Source organism: Leucoraja erinacea, chromosome 25, assembly GCF_028641065.1.
Source record: "Leucoraja erinacea ecotype New England chromosome 25, Leri_hhj_1, whole genome shotgun sequence".
Taxonomy (NCBI): Eukaryota; Metazoa; Chordata; class Chondrichthyes; order Rajiformes; family Rajidae; genus Leucoraja; species Leucoraja erinaceus.
In genome coordinates, this window is record NC_073401.1 from 15,953,164 (window position 1) to 15,975,116 (window position 21,953).

At 37.7% G+C, this 21,953-nt stretch overlaps 1 protein-coding gene across 1 annotated transcript in view; it reads right to left on the reverse strand.

Annotated features, from left to right (window-relative positions):
• Positions 1 to 553: 553 nt before the first annotated feature.
• Positions 554 to 21,953, reverse strand: part of zgc:193801 (uncharacterized protein LOC564476 homolog) — a 42,535-nt gene continuing 21,135 nt past the window's right edge. The window contains exons 4-8 of the mRNA XM_055655863.1: positions 16,336 to 16,527; positions 14,207 to 14,356; positions 11,842 to 11,979; positions 9,347 to 9,439; positions 554 to 3,582 (exon numbers count right to left, since the gene is read on the reverse strand). Of these exons, the coding sequence (XP_055511838.1) occupies positions 3,028 to 3,582; positions 9,347 to 9,439; positions 11,842 to 11,979; positions 14,207 to 14,356; positions 16,336 to 16,527 (1,128 nt within the window). The 3' untranslated portion in view covers positions 554 to 3,027. The remainder of the gene's footprint in view (positions 3,583 to 9,346; positions 9,440 to 11,841; positions 11,980 to 14,206; positions 14,357 to 16,335; positions 16,528 to 21,953) is intronic.

Genomic DNA, 21,953 nt, shown 5'->3' on the forward strand with positions numbered 1-21,953 from the left:
GATGTTTGTAGGACACCTCGGGAAAGTATAATTTGTAACTAGTACAAGTGATCACTGCAAAATGGAACAGGGTGATCCACTCCAAGTGGAATCGAAAGATGGAACATTTAGCTATTTACAATACATTTTATGATCACTAATGCTGTAATATTTACAATACAAGTCCATAACTGCAGTATTCCATTTTATTGGGAGAGCAGTTCCCAATGCAGGAGGAAGTGTTTGCACTCAAACGTTTGATGCATAGTTAGCATTCCTTGATTTCAATGTTATCAGAAAATTGCATTTCCACCAGAACAAATGTACATTTGAGTGTAAGGTATGAAGTGCCATTTCTGATGATTGTTCCAGATTTCAATTTGTAAATTATTAATCATACAAACTAAGCTATAATTTAATTATCCACAGGAGCATCAGCAAATATTAGCATCGTCTTTTAAATACAACTTTGAATATAAAGAAAACGGAAGTTATATTCTGAATTTCAGCATCTCCAACTGGAGGCCTAAGAGAAAATATTCGGGGGAAATGCTAATATTATTGATATTTTATAAATTGGTTTAACTGCAAAAAGTGCTATTTTTTTTTTTAAACTGCTAAGAGTGCCAGGGGTTATGGGGAGGAGAATGGGGTTGAGAGGGAAAGATAGATCAGCCAAGAAAGGGGGAGTAGACTTGATGCGCCAAATTACCCAATTCTACTCCTTTAAGCTATGAACTTAGGGAATTGGAAGGGATCTTGTGGACAATGCATTGATGCTATTATAGTTCTTATTAAGATAATTGGTGATACTTTGATCTGGGACACACGGCTCGATTGTGAATGGAATTATATGTAAAACACTATTACAATGCGGTTCACTAACATTTGTCAAATTAGAGTATGAGATTCACATGGTTGACAAATGTGGTTTTAAAAATGATTCTGCGAACTACCTTCCAAATTAGAGGCACAATCGCAAAACTATGACTGATAACTACATGCAAATTGCTTTCATTTCAATTTTTGGATACAAGGAGTGCTGGCAAGAAAGTAATCCTCCTCAGGCTGATGCACTCCATGATCATAGTCATAGTCTCCTATGATGCTTCGTATAAAATTCTTGAACTTTAACCAAAGAACAAAAAATAAGAGAGACACAAGAAACTGCAGTGTCGGAATCTTGATGAAAATACAAAGTGTGGAGTAATACAACAAATCAGACAACATCCGTGGAGGGAATGGACAATCGACCTTTCCAGTTTCAAGCCTTCTTATTGTAGTTGGGGAAGGAGTGGAATTTTTAGGCTTAAAAAAATCTGATTTGAAAAATATAATAATTGAGGCTACATTTCTGCTAAAGCTGATATCAATTCCTATTCTTGAGAACATTTAACTGAAGCATTTTTCACTCTAATGCTGTTTACTGGGCAGGGAATGCTTGCTCATTGTTCCAGTTTATGTCAACAATGTCATATTACTTAACTATAGAACAAAATATAGAGACATTTGTGTTCAAAAGAAAAGTGCGATCAAGGAATATACTAGATTGCTGAAGTTATAGATATGTATTTAATTAGAAAAATGTAGCTTAAGTAAAAATATAAATTCAGCATTTCATTAATATCAGTGGAAACAAACTTTCGGGGAAAGGGTAAGACAGGCAAATCACTGGGCAGATATTTCATTACTTAAAGTACATGTTACGTAATATGTCACAGTGAGAAGACATCTTGTGTGGAGCACATTCCCCTCATGGCACTGAGCAAGGAACAAAATATGCAAAACAATCTTAAGCCTTAAAATTGCTCTGGAAATTAAAAAAATAAATGTACTTGTTTTTGGATCAAACATTGCCAATTTGGAAATTCAGTTTGATTAAAAGTTATCAATTTAGCCACACGTAAACAATTACATTCAGCTATTCAATACAGAACAGCTTCAAGATGATGAATTGTATTGAGTAGCAATCTTCTGAAAACATCAACAGCATCTAAAGACCCCTGTAATACTTCACCTTTGATAGTATGAATGGGGTGGATGCATTCGGCCAAGGTGACTGATCTCCTTACTGCAAATGCTCTCTTCATTTCCCCCATAAAATATTGCACAGACCAAGTATACCAACCCTTTTGAATCAAATTTCCACCCCTCACACTCGGCACCTGAAAGGAGTTTGTATTAAGTAGTATCTGAAGGATATGTGGGTGGAGTGGTAGGTTGTGCACTGAATGGTGCTGAAAAAATAGGGTGATTGAGAGGCAATGCATCTTGCTGCAAAATCAGGATTACTCCAAAAATAAAAAGTAGAGTAAAAGACTATTGGCATTACCTAGAAGGGGAAATACTTGCCTTTAATTTTGAGTTTATTTTAACATCACCTACACTAACATGAAAACATTGCTCCAATGTGATTTTATTTTCTTGTTCCTTGTCCATTCGTCATCTTGTTGCATAGCAGATGTCAATCAGTGTTTGCACAAGCAGTTGTCAAAGGACAATAAATACATTGGCAATGTGAAGGTCAAGCTTGCTAACTGACTATAAAGTGCCAATGGCTTGATTCGGAAAAAAAATCAATGTAGATGTAGTGTCTGATCATAACTGCTAATGGCTATAACTTTAAGATGCACTATTATAATTTTATAACTTGTCTAAAAGGCCTTAAATTAATTGCCAGAAATGTTCATTTTATTTTCCGAGTTCCCAATTATTTTTCTGTTATATATGTTGTAGTGCTGCTGTCTATTTTTTTGGGGGGGAAAGATCAAGCAATGCCAAAATGCTTGCTCTTTTAACTTTAACTTTAAAAGACATTGCCTGAAGATCTTCTAATGCAGAAGGAGATTGTATAATACCTCGATGACATCTGAAAATGTTAAAGTTCATAAGTCACCTGCAATGCACTTAACAGCACACTGAAATTAGAATGGATCTAACAATTAAATATTCTGAAAATAAATTATTCATTGAAAATATGGATTAAAAATAAGGCATATATTTAGATACAAAATAGATACTATGTTATAGTCTTGGTTGTATCCTGTGTTAAATAGTTCTCTGGATTTTTGGTTGACTTTCTTCTTCCGAATCCTCTTCAGAAACCCGTTTGCTGGTGGAAAGTTCTATTTGATCACTGACTTGTGTAACTGGATATAAATGTACATGAGTGGGGGAAGGAGACTCAATATTTGATATGGTTGACTCACTGTCTAAATGGACCTCCACGATTTCAAGTGTTGTCAACCCTGCCGACCCATTTGATGAATTATCACTCGGCTCGATGAAAGATATGACATCTCTTGAACCGAGGCCCACTTCAGATCCTTCAATTTCTTCCTGCGAGGTTGTCATAATCTCATGTTCGGAGGCTATAATTTCCTGTGCTGAAGTCACTATGTTGGTGGGCATGGTCAGACTAAAGCTATGGCTCCTGGGAGTTCCCACTAATACTCGCGTTGTTCCATCACTGCAGTCATCCGTAGAGTCCCGACTAGAAACGGGGCTTCCGTTGGCTTGATGCTTTAGCTTGCTGTATTCCTTCCGTAGAAGCTGCAACTGCACCTGAAGGAGTTCCCTGTGCTGCATCTCCATCTGTTCAATCTGAAAACAAATGTCACAACTTATTGTCAGTCATAAATTTTGGATAAGTTCCTGTTGCAGTTATGCTCACATTACTAAATGTCGCCACACAAATAATTTAGATATTCAATTTAATTCAGGCTTTTGCTAAAACTCGAGAAACACAGTACAATTCTGTTCATTATTGGGTTCTTTATTATGCAGCTGTTCAAAACTAAACGTATTTTAAACTGGGAATATTGTAAATCATAATTCAATAATTAATATCTAGGATGAATTTACAAGACAACCTGATGGGTCATGAAATCTAATATTTATCTACTTTTTGTACATTATCATGTCACAACTTAGGCAAGCATAATGCTTTAAATAAAAAAGATTTATATAACTGTGTGTCAAAGGGATGTTGTTATAAGTGATATCACTGTGAGTTATACCCATTCAAGCCTTTGCCGCATATGTCCACAAGATTTCTTAAAGTAAATATTGCAGAGGCTGGAGGAATGTTGATTCCAGGTGGACGATGTTACAGGATGAAGTTAAAAAGAGAGCGAGGGGAGAAATCATTACTCATTGTGGGATTCATTTTTTGTACCAATGAGAAAACTCGTTGAATGCACAAACTGATTTGCATGAGTAAATACCAGTCTAATCTGGTAAATCCATTGTTGCTTTTCAGGTAAAATATAATACCTCATCCCTTGGTGTGTCTCAAGGAGAGTTATGGAGGTATTAACCAATTCAAGACATTTGAAGTTCAGAAAGCTGTCTTGAGGAGGTTCCACAAAATGTATAAAGTTAGAACAATTCAAAAGTACTTTGACATACTTTGTACATTTGTACCAGATGTAAAGATGTGCCAGTGATGTTCACATCTCTGATGGATTTTAAAATTAAAATGATTCATTTTAGCCTACAATATAAATGGTTAGATTATTTGATTGTAAACAGAGCAACTGGGTTGATAATTTTATTCTGAACTACCATATATATGCAAGCTCAAAATTTAATTTTCTCCATTGTTCGACAACTTTAATTTTAACGGCAACCATAATGCCATTTTTTGTCAGTGATTTAGTGTCCATTTTTCACTCTCTGACCTAGAGTGCTATTTACTGTAAAAAAAAAACGTTGCCCGTTGAAAGAATGACAACATCCAATACAGATAATTTAACAATCTCCTTTGTTCATTTTTCACGAAAATCCTCTCCACAGTAGTGTGTTTCATTGAATACAAATACAAATTGTTTGGGTAAAATGACTACATTTAGCCTTTTTATGCTCCAGATTAAAATGTCCATTAAAATAAATGCAAGATCTTAGTCTGTTCGTTAGAACCAAATGCTTCACAAATATATGCCCGTTGCATCTACCTTGTGTACAGCTAATTGAAACCATTCTCACACTGGCCTGCAGAGGTGGCTGCAACATAGCGATACTTTCCTGAATGTTCTTAAAAGATGAAGTAAGACACATGATATTCACCTGGATTTACAATTATTAGAGTGATATACAAAGGTTTTCATGGCACAGAATGGAAGGTGAAATAGCGGAGGTAATGTTATCATTGAGAGTAGTCTAACAGGGCAAAAAGCATGCTATTTAAACATTTGACGTTCTCAAATCCATTGTCTTCCATTAAAATGGAGGAAAAAAACGGCATCCACAATGCACCAACCAGATTATCATCAAAGCAAAGTAAAATTCCACTCTACAGTACGGCATGTTTCATTGAATACAAATAAAAATTGTTTGTGTAAAAGGACTAAATCCCAAGAGAAGGGCTATGGTACTGATTACAACTTGAATTATCAGGGTGCCTGTTGGTTTCCAACTAAAATTTCTAAGGGAGCATAGCATATTGAAATAATTGCAAAATCACCCAAATAACAATTAATCCACAGATATGATTAATGAATAAATCATACTTCTCAGGGTTGAAAGAATTGCCATTGAATGAGAAGTGATGAACTTTAATTGATTCAAGCAGGCTTTTTTTTTTAGCATTTTATTGCCCTGCAAACTGGAGGCAAGTCTGCATCAACTTATTTCTCTCAAAAGCACGGCTCAATTGTAGGTTTTCAGAGGGAATCGTTGCACACAGAATCAGCATAGCTTTACTCTGCATGATCGTTTCAAGAAGACAGAAAGAAGGCAGTTTCTTGGGCATTCCAGTAAGCAATTCTCAGAATCTGAGGAAATGTCAACACAATCTAGGGAGACTTGAATATTGTAGAGACAATACTGCTGGAGTAACACTGAAGTCCCGCTGCTGGGTCATGACCCGAAATATCAACCGTCCCTTTGCCTGCAAAGATGCTGCTTCATTCAGCATCCAGCAGTTTCCTTTTTTTGATTCTGAATATTGTGGATATTTGCTCTCAAATTATCAAGATAATGATAATTCAACTTTCATCTAATAGTTATAAAGAAATGGAAATGTCATCTGTAAATAGTGTGTTTGCCCAAGTTACTTTTCTAAAAGGTATCTACAACCTACTCAACCTACAGAATATTAACTCTTGAGTCAACATTAATGTCAGGTGAATATGGTGTCTTTAAACAGAGAAAAATATGGACCAGACTATATCGCAATTACACTTTAAACTAAAGATTGAGATTGTTTATAATGAAATCTAAACTGCCATATTTGTGCTATTTTCTCCAATTAGCTTGCACTGAATCAACAATCCAAAACAGTGCCAGATTATGGAAAAGCGGATCCATTTAGTCCCACTCCTTTTGCCATTCCTCATAGCAATGCAAATGTTTTCCTTTTAACTATAGATTTATCTTGCTTTTGAAAGCTATTATTAGATCTCTTCCAGCAACCAGTCAGGTAGCACATTCCAAATCATAACTTACCGAATAGCAGAAAAAAAACCCAGTCTTTACTCTAGTTTTTTTGTTACCTCTTTTAAACCTCTCCCCTTTGGTTGCCAATTTCCCAGTTGAAATAATTTATTCTATAGATCCTTGGCACTTCTGCTAGTGATGGAATGTCCATTGGTTGAATAAGTTATCCAATACTCATGGGGAGAATTCAAACCAGTCAAGTTATTTGATATTGGAAGTGATGGAATGCATTAATCATATTTCCTGGGAATGGAGATACCATAAATCAAGAAAGTTTAGCTGCATAAGTTCCAAATAATTTTGTACTAGGATAATAAATGATCATGCAAGACCTAACACGAAAGTCCTGCTTCAACTCTGGAACAGAAAGAAATGAAAGTTTAATTTAGTTTAGAGATACAGCATGGAAATAGACCCTTTGGCCCACCGAGTCCACCCCGACCAGCGATCCTCGCACACTAACACCATCCTACGCACAAGGGACAATTAAAAATTTTAGTGAACCTACAAACCTGTACATCATTGTAGTGTGGGAGAAAACCTACGCAGGTTACAGGGAGAAGATATAAACTCTGTACAGGCAGCACCCACAGTCAGGATTGAACCTGCGTTTCTGGTGCTGTAAGGCAGCGACTCTACGACTGTGCCATGTTACCCCTAAACTTTCTTAATCATAGAGGGATATATTGCTATGTTTACGCCTTGTGACATCTACAAATATATCATTAAGTTCATATGCGATATTGGGTATATATTGATAATTTCACTAAAAATGAGCTATAGAAATTAGGTTTAGGTTTATTATTGTCAGGTATACTGAAGTACAGTTATACGCATTGTTTTGCATGCTATCCAAACAGATCATTTCATGTTGTACATAAATACAATCAAGTCAAACTCAAGTACAATACATAGAGCAAAGGTTGTGACAGCGCCTTCTCCCTCGGATGTCGCTCTTATCCATTTAACTGGCTCTCAGGCCAGGCCAGGGCAATCTTCAACATCATTGGTCACAGCTGTGTCCAATTTGCTGATATAGGTGAGCCATTTGAACCGTGTCATTTTACTCCCACTAAAATCCAGGCATTCCTGCCAGAGGGGAGGAGCAAGAAAGAGGAAAGAATAAAAAAGAACAAGGAAGGGAGACAAAGTGGAGTGTCTCTCTGCTAGCCGTCTCCCCGTCACAGGTTCAAGGAAGACTGAGCTACTGGGACAAACCCGAGACCACCAGCTCCACCGTGTGATCAAGACTGGACAGCTGGGAAAGAAGTCCTAGACAGCCAGTGCCCTACCCGAGGTTGATTGAGTGATCGGGGCAAGCCTAAGATGTCAGAATCTCCTCCTGCCCAGACAACGAGGGACTGCATGCACCCACGCACGCAAAGACTGGCTGGCCGGACAATCCAGAGACCACCAGCTTTGTCACTTCAAGCGTAAAGCTGAGGCACCAAGAAGAAACCTGTATCGTCAGCATCTCCTTTCGAGGCAAGGGTGAACTGCAAGAAGCCTGAGATTGCCACACCTCCTCCTTTGAAGACCAGGACTGAGCTGCTGGGACAACCCTTAGATCACCAGCATAATCACACATGTGCTCTCATGGCGAGGGGCTGCACCCACAGGCAGTCCTGAACCTTCTTACCACTGTAAATAAAATATATCACACAAATTCACCCTACTGCAAGTGTTGGTGTGGTCACTGCCGGTTCATGTCATCCCTGATGCCAAAAGGAGAAGATTCAGAGTGCAGAATGTAGTTCTCAGCATTGGAGAGTATCAGTTCTATAAACAAAGTCCAATGTCCGCAATGGGGTAGAGGGGAATTGGACAGTACCCTAGCTTATGGAAGGACCCTAATGCCATCATGAACAATATAATTAACTTAAGAATAGGCTTACTGGAAAAATCAGAGCCAATATCTAAACTTAAAATTAATTATTAGGACCCCCAAGAATAGGAACTCTTTGGTCTAATCCAACCAAAAGCAAAATGGGCAATAAACTCTGGTGTATAAATCTGACAGATATTGGATGAGACCAGCAGTAGCAGATGTGAAACCTTAGGCGAGAACATGTTTAGATATTCTGATTTCAGCAGTGAAGGAACACACAGTCCACAGACTTTTTATATGCCTGTCAGTACAGATTTCCTCTAACCTTGGATCTTTCCCAGTGCAACGCACTCTACAGTAGATCCGTGATGTAAATGAGCAAAGGCATAGCAATGTTCATCAATCAGATTGAAAACAGTGAGAAACAGTTCAAATCAAGTAATATACAACAAGATATATATATACTTTCTTTTGCTTTCAGTAGATCAATAGAAAATAGTATAAAGATATTATAGATGGGATTAAGGAAGAAAAAGGTGACAGAAACTGTAATGTTTTAAAACTATTTATTTTCTGTCATAGTTCAGATGTATATAATGTATATCTAAATTTTTAAATGCATCAAGCCTAATGTTTGGACCTGTTTTTAGTATGGAAAATGCAGTAAATTCGCAGTGTTGACATGTTCTCATGTTGACATGAAACTACAGATGAGGATTGCAACAGCACACTCTACGGAGAGGAGCACAAAGTCTAGACAGCAGGTCAGGCAGCACCTATGAAGGATAAGGAAAGGCGATGTTTCAGGCCAGGACCCTTCTCCATGGCCTCCATAGATGCTGTCAGAACTGTTGAGCAAGTCTAGCACTTTGTTTTTGTGGCAGCATCTGCAGTTCCTTGCATCACCACTATATGGAGAAGCTGGGTTTCTTTGTAGATAACTTATGTGTTGTGCATTTAACTGGATATAATCATGCACTCAGATTTTCTCCATCATGTGACAGCTGATGGCTTCATAAATATTTTTGTTGCAAACTCCAGACCATTGTATTTACATACATAGAAAAACAAAACCAAAAATGTAAATTAAATCATAATCACCATTTGATTTATTTTGTTCTCAATGTCTTCAGAACATTTATAATGCTTTAATTCTTCTGCCATTTGCCAATTGGCCTCCATGAGATCTGCAATCTAAAACAATTTCCATGAACAGTTTTTCAGCAAGCTACTGAAATCTCTTGTGCACCGAGTAAATTGGAAACTAACTCAAGACACAGTAAGTTTATGCAAGTTAAACTCAATTGATTATTGGCATTGCTGCTCAAGATAGAAAAAGGAAAGAAAAAAAATTGGGCACAGTTTGAATTGAAATTAGAAATTATCTTTATTTTTGTTATTAATGACCTGCTAGCAAAAATCAGGATAAATAATTTGAAGTTTTAAAATTTTCTAAAGAAGAAACACTGGCTGCTCAAAATGAGCTTGAATCTTGCATTTTTGAAGACTGAAAATGTTTTTCCGATTTTATTTATTTCCTGGGTTTTATAAAGCCCATGACGTTGTTGGTTAGTGTGTCCAATCTTTATAATCTTTATACTATTTAAAAAGAAAAGAACGTGCAGGTATAAACTATCTAATCTGCCTTGATAATAAAGCTAGTAAGATTTTCTCAAAGTTTCAGAATATTTCCTGACTCTATAAAAATGATATTACAAAGTGTTTCATCAAGTGTTAAGTTCTTGGGAAATCCTGAGCTTCAGTAGAATACATTTAAAAAACATTTATTTATTCATATTTCAGAATTGGTGCATCTCTCTCAAAGGCAGCATTTATTGTTCATCCCTCAATGGCCTTGAGAAGATGGTGGTAAGTCGCCTACAACCTTGCTGCAGTCCTGTAGGTGTGGGTACTTCCACGATGCTGTGGGAGGGAATTCCTGGATTTTGACACGGCATCGATGAAGGAATTCAGTTATATTTTTATATATTTATATATGTGGGATGGTGCGTAGCTTGGAGGGAGTAAAGAAGCTTTAATCCTGGTTGTGTCTATGGGTTTGCAAACTGCTGTCAGAGTAGCTGAAGCAAGTATATGCCATCCCTGGGTCACGAACACCCAACATATGGATAACCCTACATATTGTTTGATTGAAAGATACAGTGCAGAAACAGATTTTGCAGCCCAGCGATCACCCATTCACACTAGTTCCATGTTCTTCCACTTTCACATCCACTCCCTACACACTAGGGACAATTTACAAAGGCCAATTAACCTACAAACCAGAACGGCTTTGGGATGTGTGAGGAAACTCAACTATATCGACTGATTTTTGTGCATTTTTGATTTATGGACAATTATGGACAAATGGAATTTGTTCATTACCTGGGACAATCTATGAATGTAGTGTGTTTTATACCTATGTATGTTATATGTATAGCTATATGTTCTGCAGCCAACGTGGGCAGTGATAGAAGTGTATTAATGCTGGATGACGGACAAAGACCAATCATGTTGAATGTTTTTGGTCGAGATTATTGCAGTTTTGAGCAATATTGAAGCTGCACTCTTCCAGGCAAGTGGAGAATATTACATTACTGTCCTGCCTCATGTCAGACCAATGGTGGAAAGCTTTGGGTGTCTGAACCACAGAATGTCCAGCCTCTGACCTGCTCGTGCCCACGGCATTTATGTGGTCAAACCCTTTGATTTTCTGGTAAATGCTGATGCCAACATGTGAAGACTAGGGATTTGATAAGGGTAATGCCATTGACATCAAGGGTCGTGGCTAAACTCCCGCCAGACGTGCTCGTCATGAATGTTAGTTGCCACTATCAGCCTGTATTTGAACGTTGCCAAGGTCTTGCTACATACAGATTTTATTTGCAGGGGAATGAAAAAATTTACAATCACCAAACACTTCCATTTCTGCCCATTTTAATGGAAAGTTGATAATTGATGATGCAGCTGAAGATAACTGGGTCTTGTGCAGTGTCTCACGGAAAACCAGTGTCTTCTAAGGCTGGGATAATTGATGTCTAACAACATTACCATCTTCCTCTGTATGAGATCAATCTACGTATCTTCCCTTTTACATTTATCTAAGTTAAGTTTTATCAGGGCTACTCAACGTCATACTTGGTCAAGTGCTGCCTTAATGTCAAGGCTAGTCACTTTCAGTTCACCTCTAAAGTTCAGCCTTTAGTCCCTGTTTGAACCAAGTCCATGTTAGGTTGGGGAACTAAGTGATCGTGGTGATAGCCAAATTTGTACACCGGTGACTGGGTCATTCACGAGTATGGGCTGCTTTATAGCAATAACAATGGTGTACTGACGAGTTGGGCAGAATTATTTTGCAGCAATTGGTCAGAGTGAGCATGAGCGGCTCGTTGAACAGGATGTATCCGCACAGTGTTACACATTTGTGGGTAGACATCAGCATAGTTACAATGCTTGAACAGCTTGGCCTAAAGATGCAACTCGTTCTGGGCTGGACGTCTTCAGCCTTGATGTCGTATTCTGTGCTTTCATTGACTAAGACTGACAGATGATAAACTAGAAATAGGTTAGGATTCTCTTATAGATGTGTTACATACCTGGTCCTTCAGTTGCTGTACTTCCATTTGTAGTCTGCGCTCATTTTCTGCTTTTTCTACCCGTAGCTGCTGATTCTGCTGGTGCAGTTCCAATACTTGCTTCTCCATTAGCAGGCTCTGATCCAACGCTTGACCGTCCTGAAAGATTCAGGTTGATAGAAAAAAGCATCACATACATGAGGAGGAAATAAAAATGGTAGTCTTGGACAACCAAATCCATAAAGTGGCGGCGGCACAGTGGCGCCTGAGACTCGGATTCAATCCTGACCTCGGGTGCTGTCTGTGTGGAGTCCGCACATTCTCTCTGTGACCGTGTGTATTTTCTCTGGGTGCTCCGGCTTCATCCCACATCCCAAAGATGTGCAGATTTGTAGGTTAACTGGCCTAGTGTGTAGGAAGCCAATGAGAAAGTGGAATAACATAGAGCATCAACGTGTGATCGATGTGGACCTTGGGCGTCTCTTTCCATGCTGTATCTCTAAACTAAAACTCCAAACTAAACATCTCCAATGGAGATTTTGGTATAATACCAATTCACCACTATCTAAAAAACCCAATGTGTATATACTGCAAAACAAATCTCTTTTACATACACAGATACAATGATAGTTGCTTTACCTTGAATCTACCAAGACATAAAATCTCAATCTAGAAAGCTGCCTTTGAGGTACCTAATACTACTTTGATTGTGACAAGTAATTGAAATGCAGCTCTGGTTCCGTAGCCTCAATATTACAGACCAATTCTCAAGCCCTTTTTGTCATCCAGAGCAAAGGCAAACCTCCCCTTGTCCCCTCCCAACATTCAATGCTCCCCAGCAAAAACTCATATGGTGACAGGGCAAACATTCAAACTCCACACCGACAGCATTGGAGGTCAGGATCGAACCCAGTTCGCTGGCACAGTGAGGGAGCAGGTCAACAAGCTGCACCACTGTACCATTATTTAAATAAGAGGCAGAGAGGTGGACATGACAGAGAAACAGGAGAATTAAAGAATAAATAAAAATCAATATCAATTTTCAATTTATGACTGAAAACTATAATCAATTATTTCTCTAAAGAATATTTGGAAATGATTGCATTTTGTCTTAATGTTGAGTGTGTTATTTTAAAGCAGGAGAAGTCTAGAATATTCTGTAGGACTGATGCATTTGGTCAAACTGCAGTGGCAATGTATCAGGACAGGACACTTAAAATAGCCATAACCTACAGGGAATTGCAGCAGCGGTCTAGACTGCAGCATTATCATGCTCTATTAAATCCAGGCGTATTATAGTTCAATGAAATATTATCTGCTTAAAGTAATGTCCATGCTGACTCATTGTGATTTTTAAATAAAGCCGTGAATGATTATGAAAACCTTGGATCAGGGGTGACTGATTGCCCCTTTTACTGATGGAACTGTGCCAGAAATTGCTCAAACAATTAAGAATCACAAATTCTCCTTTTGAAGTAATGCATACACAAACGGGTCATACTCCCTTGATTCTAACCAAGACATTTCTCCTTCATCCTGTCTAAGATTTTAGAAATCTCTATAATTTCAAAGGCAGCCTGCTGTCATTAAGAAATAATAAAAATGCACCTTCTACAATTTTGAAAATATAACACCCATGTAAGAGTATTTCTTGCAACTTGGCCATCTAAGCTAAAAATCTGTCAGACTGGCAGAAAGCTTTAGTGATCCTGAAGGGAAAGACAGAAAAATACAGCAGAAAAACTATTGCTTGGTTAATGCATCTTTGTAAACTATTTGCTTTTGGTACAGATGATATCTTCTTCCACAGGGTCACTGAACTAGTTCATCTGCCTCTTGCTGATACTCATATATAAAGTCTTCTCTGCACAGCTTGCTCTGCCATTTAAAGTACACGAGTCATACTCTAGGTGTTCAAGAAATGAATTTAGGACCAGAGAGGTGGTGTCTGCTGCGGACCCGTTACAAATAACTCCTCCATCATTCAATCAATCAACCCCACCATCCCTCCTCCTGAGATGGGTCATATTTGTTTTCAATCAGTCATCATTCACTGCAGCAGAATTGGGAGGGGTTTGAAGTCATTAAGTGTAAAATGGTCCTGTTAAAGCAGGGAACATAAAGCACAATATCTCCCGGACTGAGTATTTGGAAGATTAGCATCCCATTCCAACAAGTTCCGAGTCGGATTGGGAGACTGGGCATCGATCATTCTGCCATGTCAGCTCGGCCCAGCTTACAACTGAAATGCATCTACTTACTGAGACACTAACAAAATCTACAACAATCCACGTTAAATTTCAATTCATTTGGTAACATCTGGCAGTTGTTCTATGACCGTTTAATAAAGTTATGGCCGATATGAAGAACATTTAGACAATTTCACCTGATCAGTAATTAGACTTGTGTTGTCATTATACACAAGCTCTCCATTTTCTCCATCAGGATCCATAAGCACCAGAGTTTGATGCCCCACAGTTGATGTTGAGCCCAACGTATCTTCTGCAGGAGAAATGCCATTGGTCAACCTGCTATCCTTTTAAAAAACAAATATTTTTTATATTTTTGTTGTCTTTATATCCACAATCTATTTAATGCATTGGTTATTTTCAGAGCTCCCATTAGTGGATGCAAAATTTCTAGTGTTCATTTAATAACTGCAAACATCCAAAATGTGTCATTTAGTTTTCCATTATAATCCTTCAATAAGGAAGTATAAAGGATAAGGATGTGATAATTAGCATGTAATTTTGATTATTTTGATGAGACTTCTTTATTATTGATTGCCACTATGTTCCTAATTTTATAATTATTTCCACACACGTTAAGTTTCTACATTTGCACAGCAGTTGTACACAGATTTCTAGTATATGTATTGTTTTCATGTTTGTTCTAATTGGCTTCCCTCAACTAATGTATTATTAAAAATATTTTCAGTTAAACTAGTCCACAAATGATCACCAAGGGTTTCTTTTAAAAACAGTAACCCTTCTTCATACTATAAGGGTTCCGACCCGAAGCATCACCCTTCCTTTTTCTCCAGAGATACTCACTGAGTTATTCCAGCACTTTGTGTCTATCTTCGACAGACTCATTAATATTTTCTGTGTTCAGAAATTAACTGGCTCTCTCATTCAAGAAAATGCATGTTTGCACATGCGAACCTAAAATTGCAGGACTCTGCAATTATTTGCCTTTTTTCCCCTACAAATTATTCTTATTTGGACACAAATGTATCTGCAACTCATGAGAAAATCTTTGATGCAATTAGAAGGCCATGAAGAACGTAATATGTTTTCACAAAAATGTAAAACAATTTATCAGATAATGCAGGCACAAAATTGATGATATGACATCTAAAATGTGTAATTATTTCAAGTTCACAAAAAAAACATAAAACATTTTCCATTCATTTCAATGCCAAGGTTCTGGTTTAAAAAAAAGTCAATTGACTAGCTTGCATAATAATTTAATCATTCTAACATTCTTCTTTATAATGAAACATTCTAAAATTGTAAAGAATTGACTAGGGTAATCAGAATTCTTAAGTAGATTATCAAGAAGTAATTAAACCAAAAAAATCCCCATGCCTTGGTACGCAACAAGCACAAAAAGAAAGTGATCAATATTGGGGGGGGGGGTTTAATCAAGAATATTTACTTAAAATTTTTACTTAAATTTTTTATTGCATAATCAACGATTTCCTTGGACAGAATTTTCTTTCTCTTTCAAGGTTTTTTTTTTTAAAAACCTCTAATTTTGAGCTATCCCCACAACTTGATTTTGGTCTGTTCCTTTTGTTAACAGGCTGAAATGATGCTGAAAGAAATCTGCAGTCTCGTGTTTCCTGATCTTTGCACTGTTAGCAGAATGTGATGGCAGAATGTATGTTCTTTTGTTATTCGTGTTATCAGCAGCATAATTGTTCATGCACTGAGCAAAACAGGAACCTCTGCTATACTGCAATTCTGCTGTGATGCATATCTTAATGTTTGTATGATTTACTGGGTTATTTGTGGAAATAATCAACATTAAAAACTATTATTTTGGTCCTAATTTAAACTCAAAATTATTCGATATTTATAAAGGGACTGACCACAGTAATTTTAAAATATCGAAATTAAAAAAATCTGCTAATAAAACTCTGATCCATGCATTTCTCAGTCCCTGGCTCCATTGTTTCAATATCGCTTAATTGAGCATAAAACCTTAAATTGAAAACTATTCCAAATGCGGATTGATTTTGCAAGTGAAGAGTGATTACTTCTGTACACATAAAACTCTGTACACATTCAAATTATGTTCTCAGGTCTCTATTTGTAATGTTAGTAACTACAGTGGAGAGATAGAATTTTCTTTTACATGTAAATATTAAAGCTTTATTCTCCTTGTAAATGTTAATTATAAAAATAAGGTGTTGCACTTTGTAAGACGCAGAAGTAATGGTTTTAAACATACATTTCAAGTGCATTTATATTTAATGTTTATCATTTACTTTGTGCCTTAATGACATACCTTTCCAGCTTGCCCACTATTATCGTTGTTCTCAGTGGCAAGGGTGGTGGCTGATGTGCTAATGACATTCTCTGTAATAACAGGACTAACTGATGAGATGTTCACTGTCCCACCAGAGGTAACCTGGGTGCCTCCATAAGCTTTATGGTGAGCTTCTGCACTCTGTTCATAATACTGTCGACTATTCACCTCCTTTAAAAAAAGTAACTATTTTAGAAAATATTGTACATATGCTGTCACTCTGAAATTAGCAATAACTTTCAAATACGGTACATTATTACAACTTAATTAACACGAGAAATGACTGTTAATTGTTTATATAGTTAGAATGGCTCTACACTGTCTATTTCAACTTTCAGCCAGGGTGTCACTGTATCTATCCTTCCAGGACACATACAGAAATGGTTTCCAGTGGCAAAATGTTACCCCATTTATCTTTAAAAAAAATTGTTTTTGATTTCCATTATTTTAATCATTGCCATCTTTTTGAAAATGAAATACCTGTACATTCTTCAAAATGTGACACATACAAGGAGTTCACAGCAGAAAACAGCAATAATCAGAAAGTGTCCAATCCTCCCTCCATGCAAGTCACTTTGCACCCAATAATCTTTTTAGCGAGATTATTAACTTGGAAAAACAAATAACTACAGATGCTGGTTAATACACAAAAGGACATAAAGTGCTGGAGTAATGTTCTGCAGAGATGAACTTCATAGCAGGGATACTCCGTGTTCTGCCAAAGGACAGCGTGTCTTCCTTAAATAATCCTGCAGTAGTGGGATGAAAAGCCATTGCACTTGATTGGAATAATAAAATGGCTGTCATTACAGTCAAATATTGAAAGCATGAAGGTACACCCAGGCAATAAAACCATAGGGATTTGATGGTCACAAGGATGTTCATTGAGGATACAACCAGCCTCGTGTTTAAAACTAATCTTGGCCCAGCAAGCAGTTATCAGCCTGAGCAGCAGAGGCTTGTGGTGAAAATGAAGTTCTTTTGTCAGAGTCTTTGTGCAACATATTACCTGCTCCACATCAAGATTAACATTTGCAGATTCAAGTTTGAGGCTTCAGACAGCAGGTTTTTTTGGCCTGCAGATCCCAGCCTGGAGCGCACAAAATGATTGGGTATCCAGGTGAGCATTTTCTGGCCATGACTGGTCAACCAAGTGTGGAAAACCAGCTAAAACTCAGAGGAGACCATTTGGAGAAAGCTTATAAGACCAACTATGTCAAAGACTCCAGGTAGATTGAGAAAGATGAGAAGGAATGGTTTCACAGTCACATAAAATGTAACATGACTTACGAAGTGTGGATTCAGAACTTTCATAGGTGAAAATCTAATTAGACAGATTCAAAAACATATTCACGTTGATTATATGTGTTATTATTAACATAGAATGGAACACTGCATGAAACACCATGTATTAATCTAAGAAATGTACTTTTTTTTCATATTTCACTGAAGGTAACAATTTTAATACAAAGTTTAATGACATTATTGTAACCTAGGTGATCACTTTTTCCTCCAAGATCTTCTGATTCCTCCCACATCCAGACGTACAGGTTTGTAGGTTAATTGGCTTGGTACAAATGTAAACTTGTACCTAGCGTCTGTGTAAGGTAATGTGCGGGTATCGCTGGTCAGCTTGGTGGGCCGAAGGGCCTGTTTCTGCACTGCATCTCAAACTATAAAACTAAAGCCTCTCGGCAATAACTAATACAGCTACCTTAAGATGTCCCAGCTTTTGTACTCGGTACCCTTTGGAATGAAGACGAGTGTGCCAAATGCCTTCTTCACCACACTGTTCACCCAACTTGCCACTTTCAGGGCGGTATGCACCTGTACTCCTAGATCACTTTATTCTACCACACACTCCAGAGCTCTTCCATTTACTGTGCATATCCTGCCCTGGTCTGACATACCAAACTGCAACAACTCACACTTGTCAGAGTTAAATTCCATTTACCATTCATTGGCCCACTTTCCCCACTGATCTGGATCATGGTGTAAATTTCCCTAATTAATTCAAATTCAATTTTTAATTTCAATTTTAATTGTCATTGTCAGTGTACAGTACAGAGACAACGAAATGCATTAACAACGAAATGCATTAATCTAGGTTCTTTGTAAATTTGGATATCTTTCCTAACTATCCACGATACCACCAATCTTGATGTAATCTGCAAATTTATTATCAATGTTAACTACAATTGTTATACAAATCATTATCTATGATACTGAAATTTAATACATTTCCCGATATCCTTGTAATGAGATATGCAATGGACATATTTCATCTTTTACTTCTTCCCACTCACCAGTTAATATGATGATGAGACACTTGTAAAACCAAATAGGAGCTATTATAGAACTCAATAATGGTTTCTTCTAACATTCAAGTCTATTTAATACAATTCCGTCAATATCATTATGGACTGCTTGCCACAGCAAAATTCTGTAGAAAATGTTTTTAAAACTCCATTTATAATGTGTAATGTCTTGAAAATTAATTTCACAGAAAATTGCAAACATCATTAAAATACTTGCCAATCCTACAACTTCAACCATTGATTGCCTCTATCTAATTATTGCTGTCTGATATATTTGTCAAAAAGAAAACTTCACTCCAAAGCACCACTGACCAACAGTAAATTTACTATCACTCGAGGTATTGAATTTCAGTACTATTAGAAATGCAGCCATTGCAGACAGGAAGTGTTTTTTTATGGCTGCTGATGCAAAGGAAGGAATAAAATGGAATGGTCCATCATCTGAAAAGCAGGGCCATTTCATCGAAAAATTATATCTGGAGAAATGCTATCCATATGCAAGCCCTGTAATTATCTACAATTACCCTCATATCCGAAAGAAAAGCAACTGCTAACGTTGTAATAATTCACTGCATTGACTCAAATAGTTTCTTTTTTTTGTTAATTGTTTTTTTCCTCCAGGGTAAAATGAATTACTTGCAGAAAATCTGCAGATAATCAGCTTCTGACATAGGCCCTTGGGGATAGGTGTTGGCCAACTGAGCATGTTACCTATTTTGTTTTAATGCCCAACCAAATCCTTACGAGGGGCCTCATTTTAATTGTTTATCTGAAGGACATGATCTCAGAGTAACATTCTACCAGTAGTGCACCCTAAGCATCACTCTAAATTATGCATTCAAGTCTTCAGAATTCAGCCTTAACCAATGATTTTCTGAAATTGGTCGAGGTTCCACTGTCTTCTTGGAAAGAATGCCAAGAAATCAAAGATGAGGTACGAAGGTAAGCTTGCCAAGAATATAATGGAGGATAGTAAAAGCTTTTTTAGGTATGTGAAGAGGAAAAAATTATTTAAGACCAAAGTTAGACCCGTAAAGGCAGAACAGGTGAATTTATTATGGGGGAAAAAGGAATGGCAGATGAGTTGAATGGGTACTTTGGATCTATCTGCACTAAGGAAGACACAAACAATCTCCCAGATGTACTGATGGCCAGAGGACCTAAGATGACAGAGGAACTGAAGGAAATTCACATTAGGCAGGAAATGGTGTTAGGTAGACGGATGGGACTGAAGGCTGATAAATCCCCAGGACTTGATAGTCTGCATCCCAGGGTACATAAGGAGGTGGCTCTGGAAATCATGGATGCATTGGTGAGATCATTCTCCAATGTTCTATAGATTCAGGATTAGTTCCTGTGGATTGGAGGGTAGCTAATGTTTTCTATCCCATTTTTTAAGAAAGGCGGGAGGAAAACGGGGAATTATAAACCAGTTAGCCTGACATCAGTGGTGGGGAAGATGCTGGAGTCAATTATAAAAAAAGAAATAGCGGCACATTTGGATAGCAGTAACAGCCGAATCAGCATGGATTTACGAAGGGGAAATCATGCTTGACTAATCTTCTGGAATTTTCTGAGAACGTAACTAGGAAAATGGACAAGCGAGAGCCAGTGGATGTAGTATACCTGGACTTTCAGAAAGCCTTTGATAAGGTCCTACATAGGGGCAAAATTAGAGCACATGGTTGGTATTGGGGGTAGGGTACTGACATGGATAGAAAATTGATTGGCAGACAGGAAACAAAGAGAAGGGATTAATGGGTCTCTTTCAGAATATCAGGCAGCACAATTGGGTACCACAAAGCTCGGTGCTGGGACCGCAGCTATTTACAATATACATTAATGATTTAGATGAAGGGATTAAAAGTAACATTAGCAAATTTGCAGATGACACAAAGCTGGATGGCAGTGTGAACTGTGAGGAGGATGCTAAAAGGATGCAGAGTGACTTGAGCAGGCTGGGTGAGTGGGCAGATTCAGTTTAATGTGGATAAATGTGAGGTTATTCCCTTTGGTGGCAAGAACACAAAAGCAGGTTATTATCTGAATGGTATCAAGTTAGGAAAAGGGGAAGTATAACAAGATCTGGGTGTCCTTGTTCATCAGTCACTGAAAGTAAGCATGCAGGTACAGCAGGCAGTGAAGAAAGCTAATGGCATGTTGGCCTTCATAACAAGAGGAGTTGAGTATAGGAGCAAAGAGGTCCTTCTGCAGTTGTACAGGGCCCTAGTGAGTATTGTGTGCAGTTTTGGTCTCCAAATTTTTTTTTTTTTTTTGGGTCTCCAAATTTGACGAAGGACATTCTTGCTATTGAGGGAATGCAGCGTAGGTTCATGAGGCTAATTCCTGGGATGGCGGGACTGTCATATGTTGAAAGAATGGAGCAAATGGGCTTGAATACACTGGAATTTAGAAAAATGAGAGAGGATTTTATTGAAACATATAAGATTATTAAGGAATTGGACACACTAAAGGCAGGAAACATGTTCCCGATGTAGGGGGAGTCCAGAACCAGGGGACACACAGTTTAAGAATAAGGGGTAGGCCATTTAGAACAGAGATGAGGAAAAACTTTTTTACCCAGAGAGTTGTGAATCTGTGGAATTCTGTGCCTCAGAGGGCAGTGGAGGCCAATTCTCTGGATGCTTTCAAAAGAGTTAGATAGAACTCTTAAAGATAGCGGAGTCGGGGGATATGGTGAGAAGGCATGGGGTACTGATTGTGGATGATCAGTCATGATCACAGTGAATGGTGGTGCTGGCTCGAGGGACCGAATGGCCTACTCCTGCACCTATTGTCTATAACAGTTGAGTTAGACCTGGATAGCAATGAAAACCCCAGCCATGACCAAACTGAAAACAACGTGAGAAAGTGCTGCCTAAATCAGCTTGTACAAAACCTTTGTCAGGCACAGCTATTAAAGGCATGTCTCAGAAATATTCACACGCATTTGAAAAGAAATGTAATAAGACCCTGATAAGTACCTGGAAAGAAATCTAACACATACAGCAAATAATTAAGTCTACAGCTGGAAAACAAGGGCCTCTTCTTAATACCATCAAAACTATAATGTTTTGGCCATGTCTGGTGCTGCAGCCTCTTGAAAACAATGCTTCAGGGAGCATAGAATCATTCAGCATGGAAACAGCCTTTCGACCTAACTTGCCCATGCCGACCAAGATGCTCACTAGTCACACCTGTCTGCATTTGGCCCATATCCTTCTAAACCTTTTCTATCCATGTACCTGTTCAAATATCTTTTAAATGTCGTTATAGTAC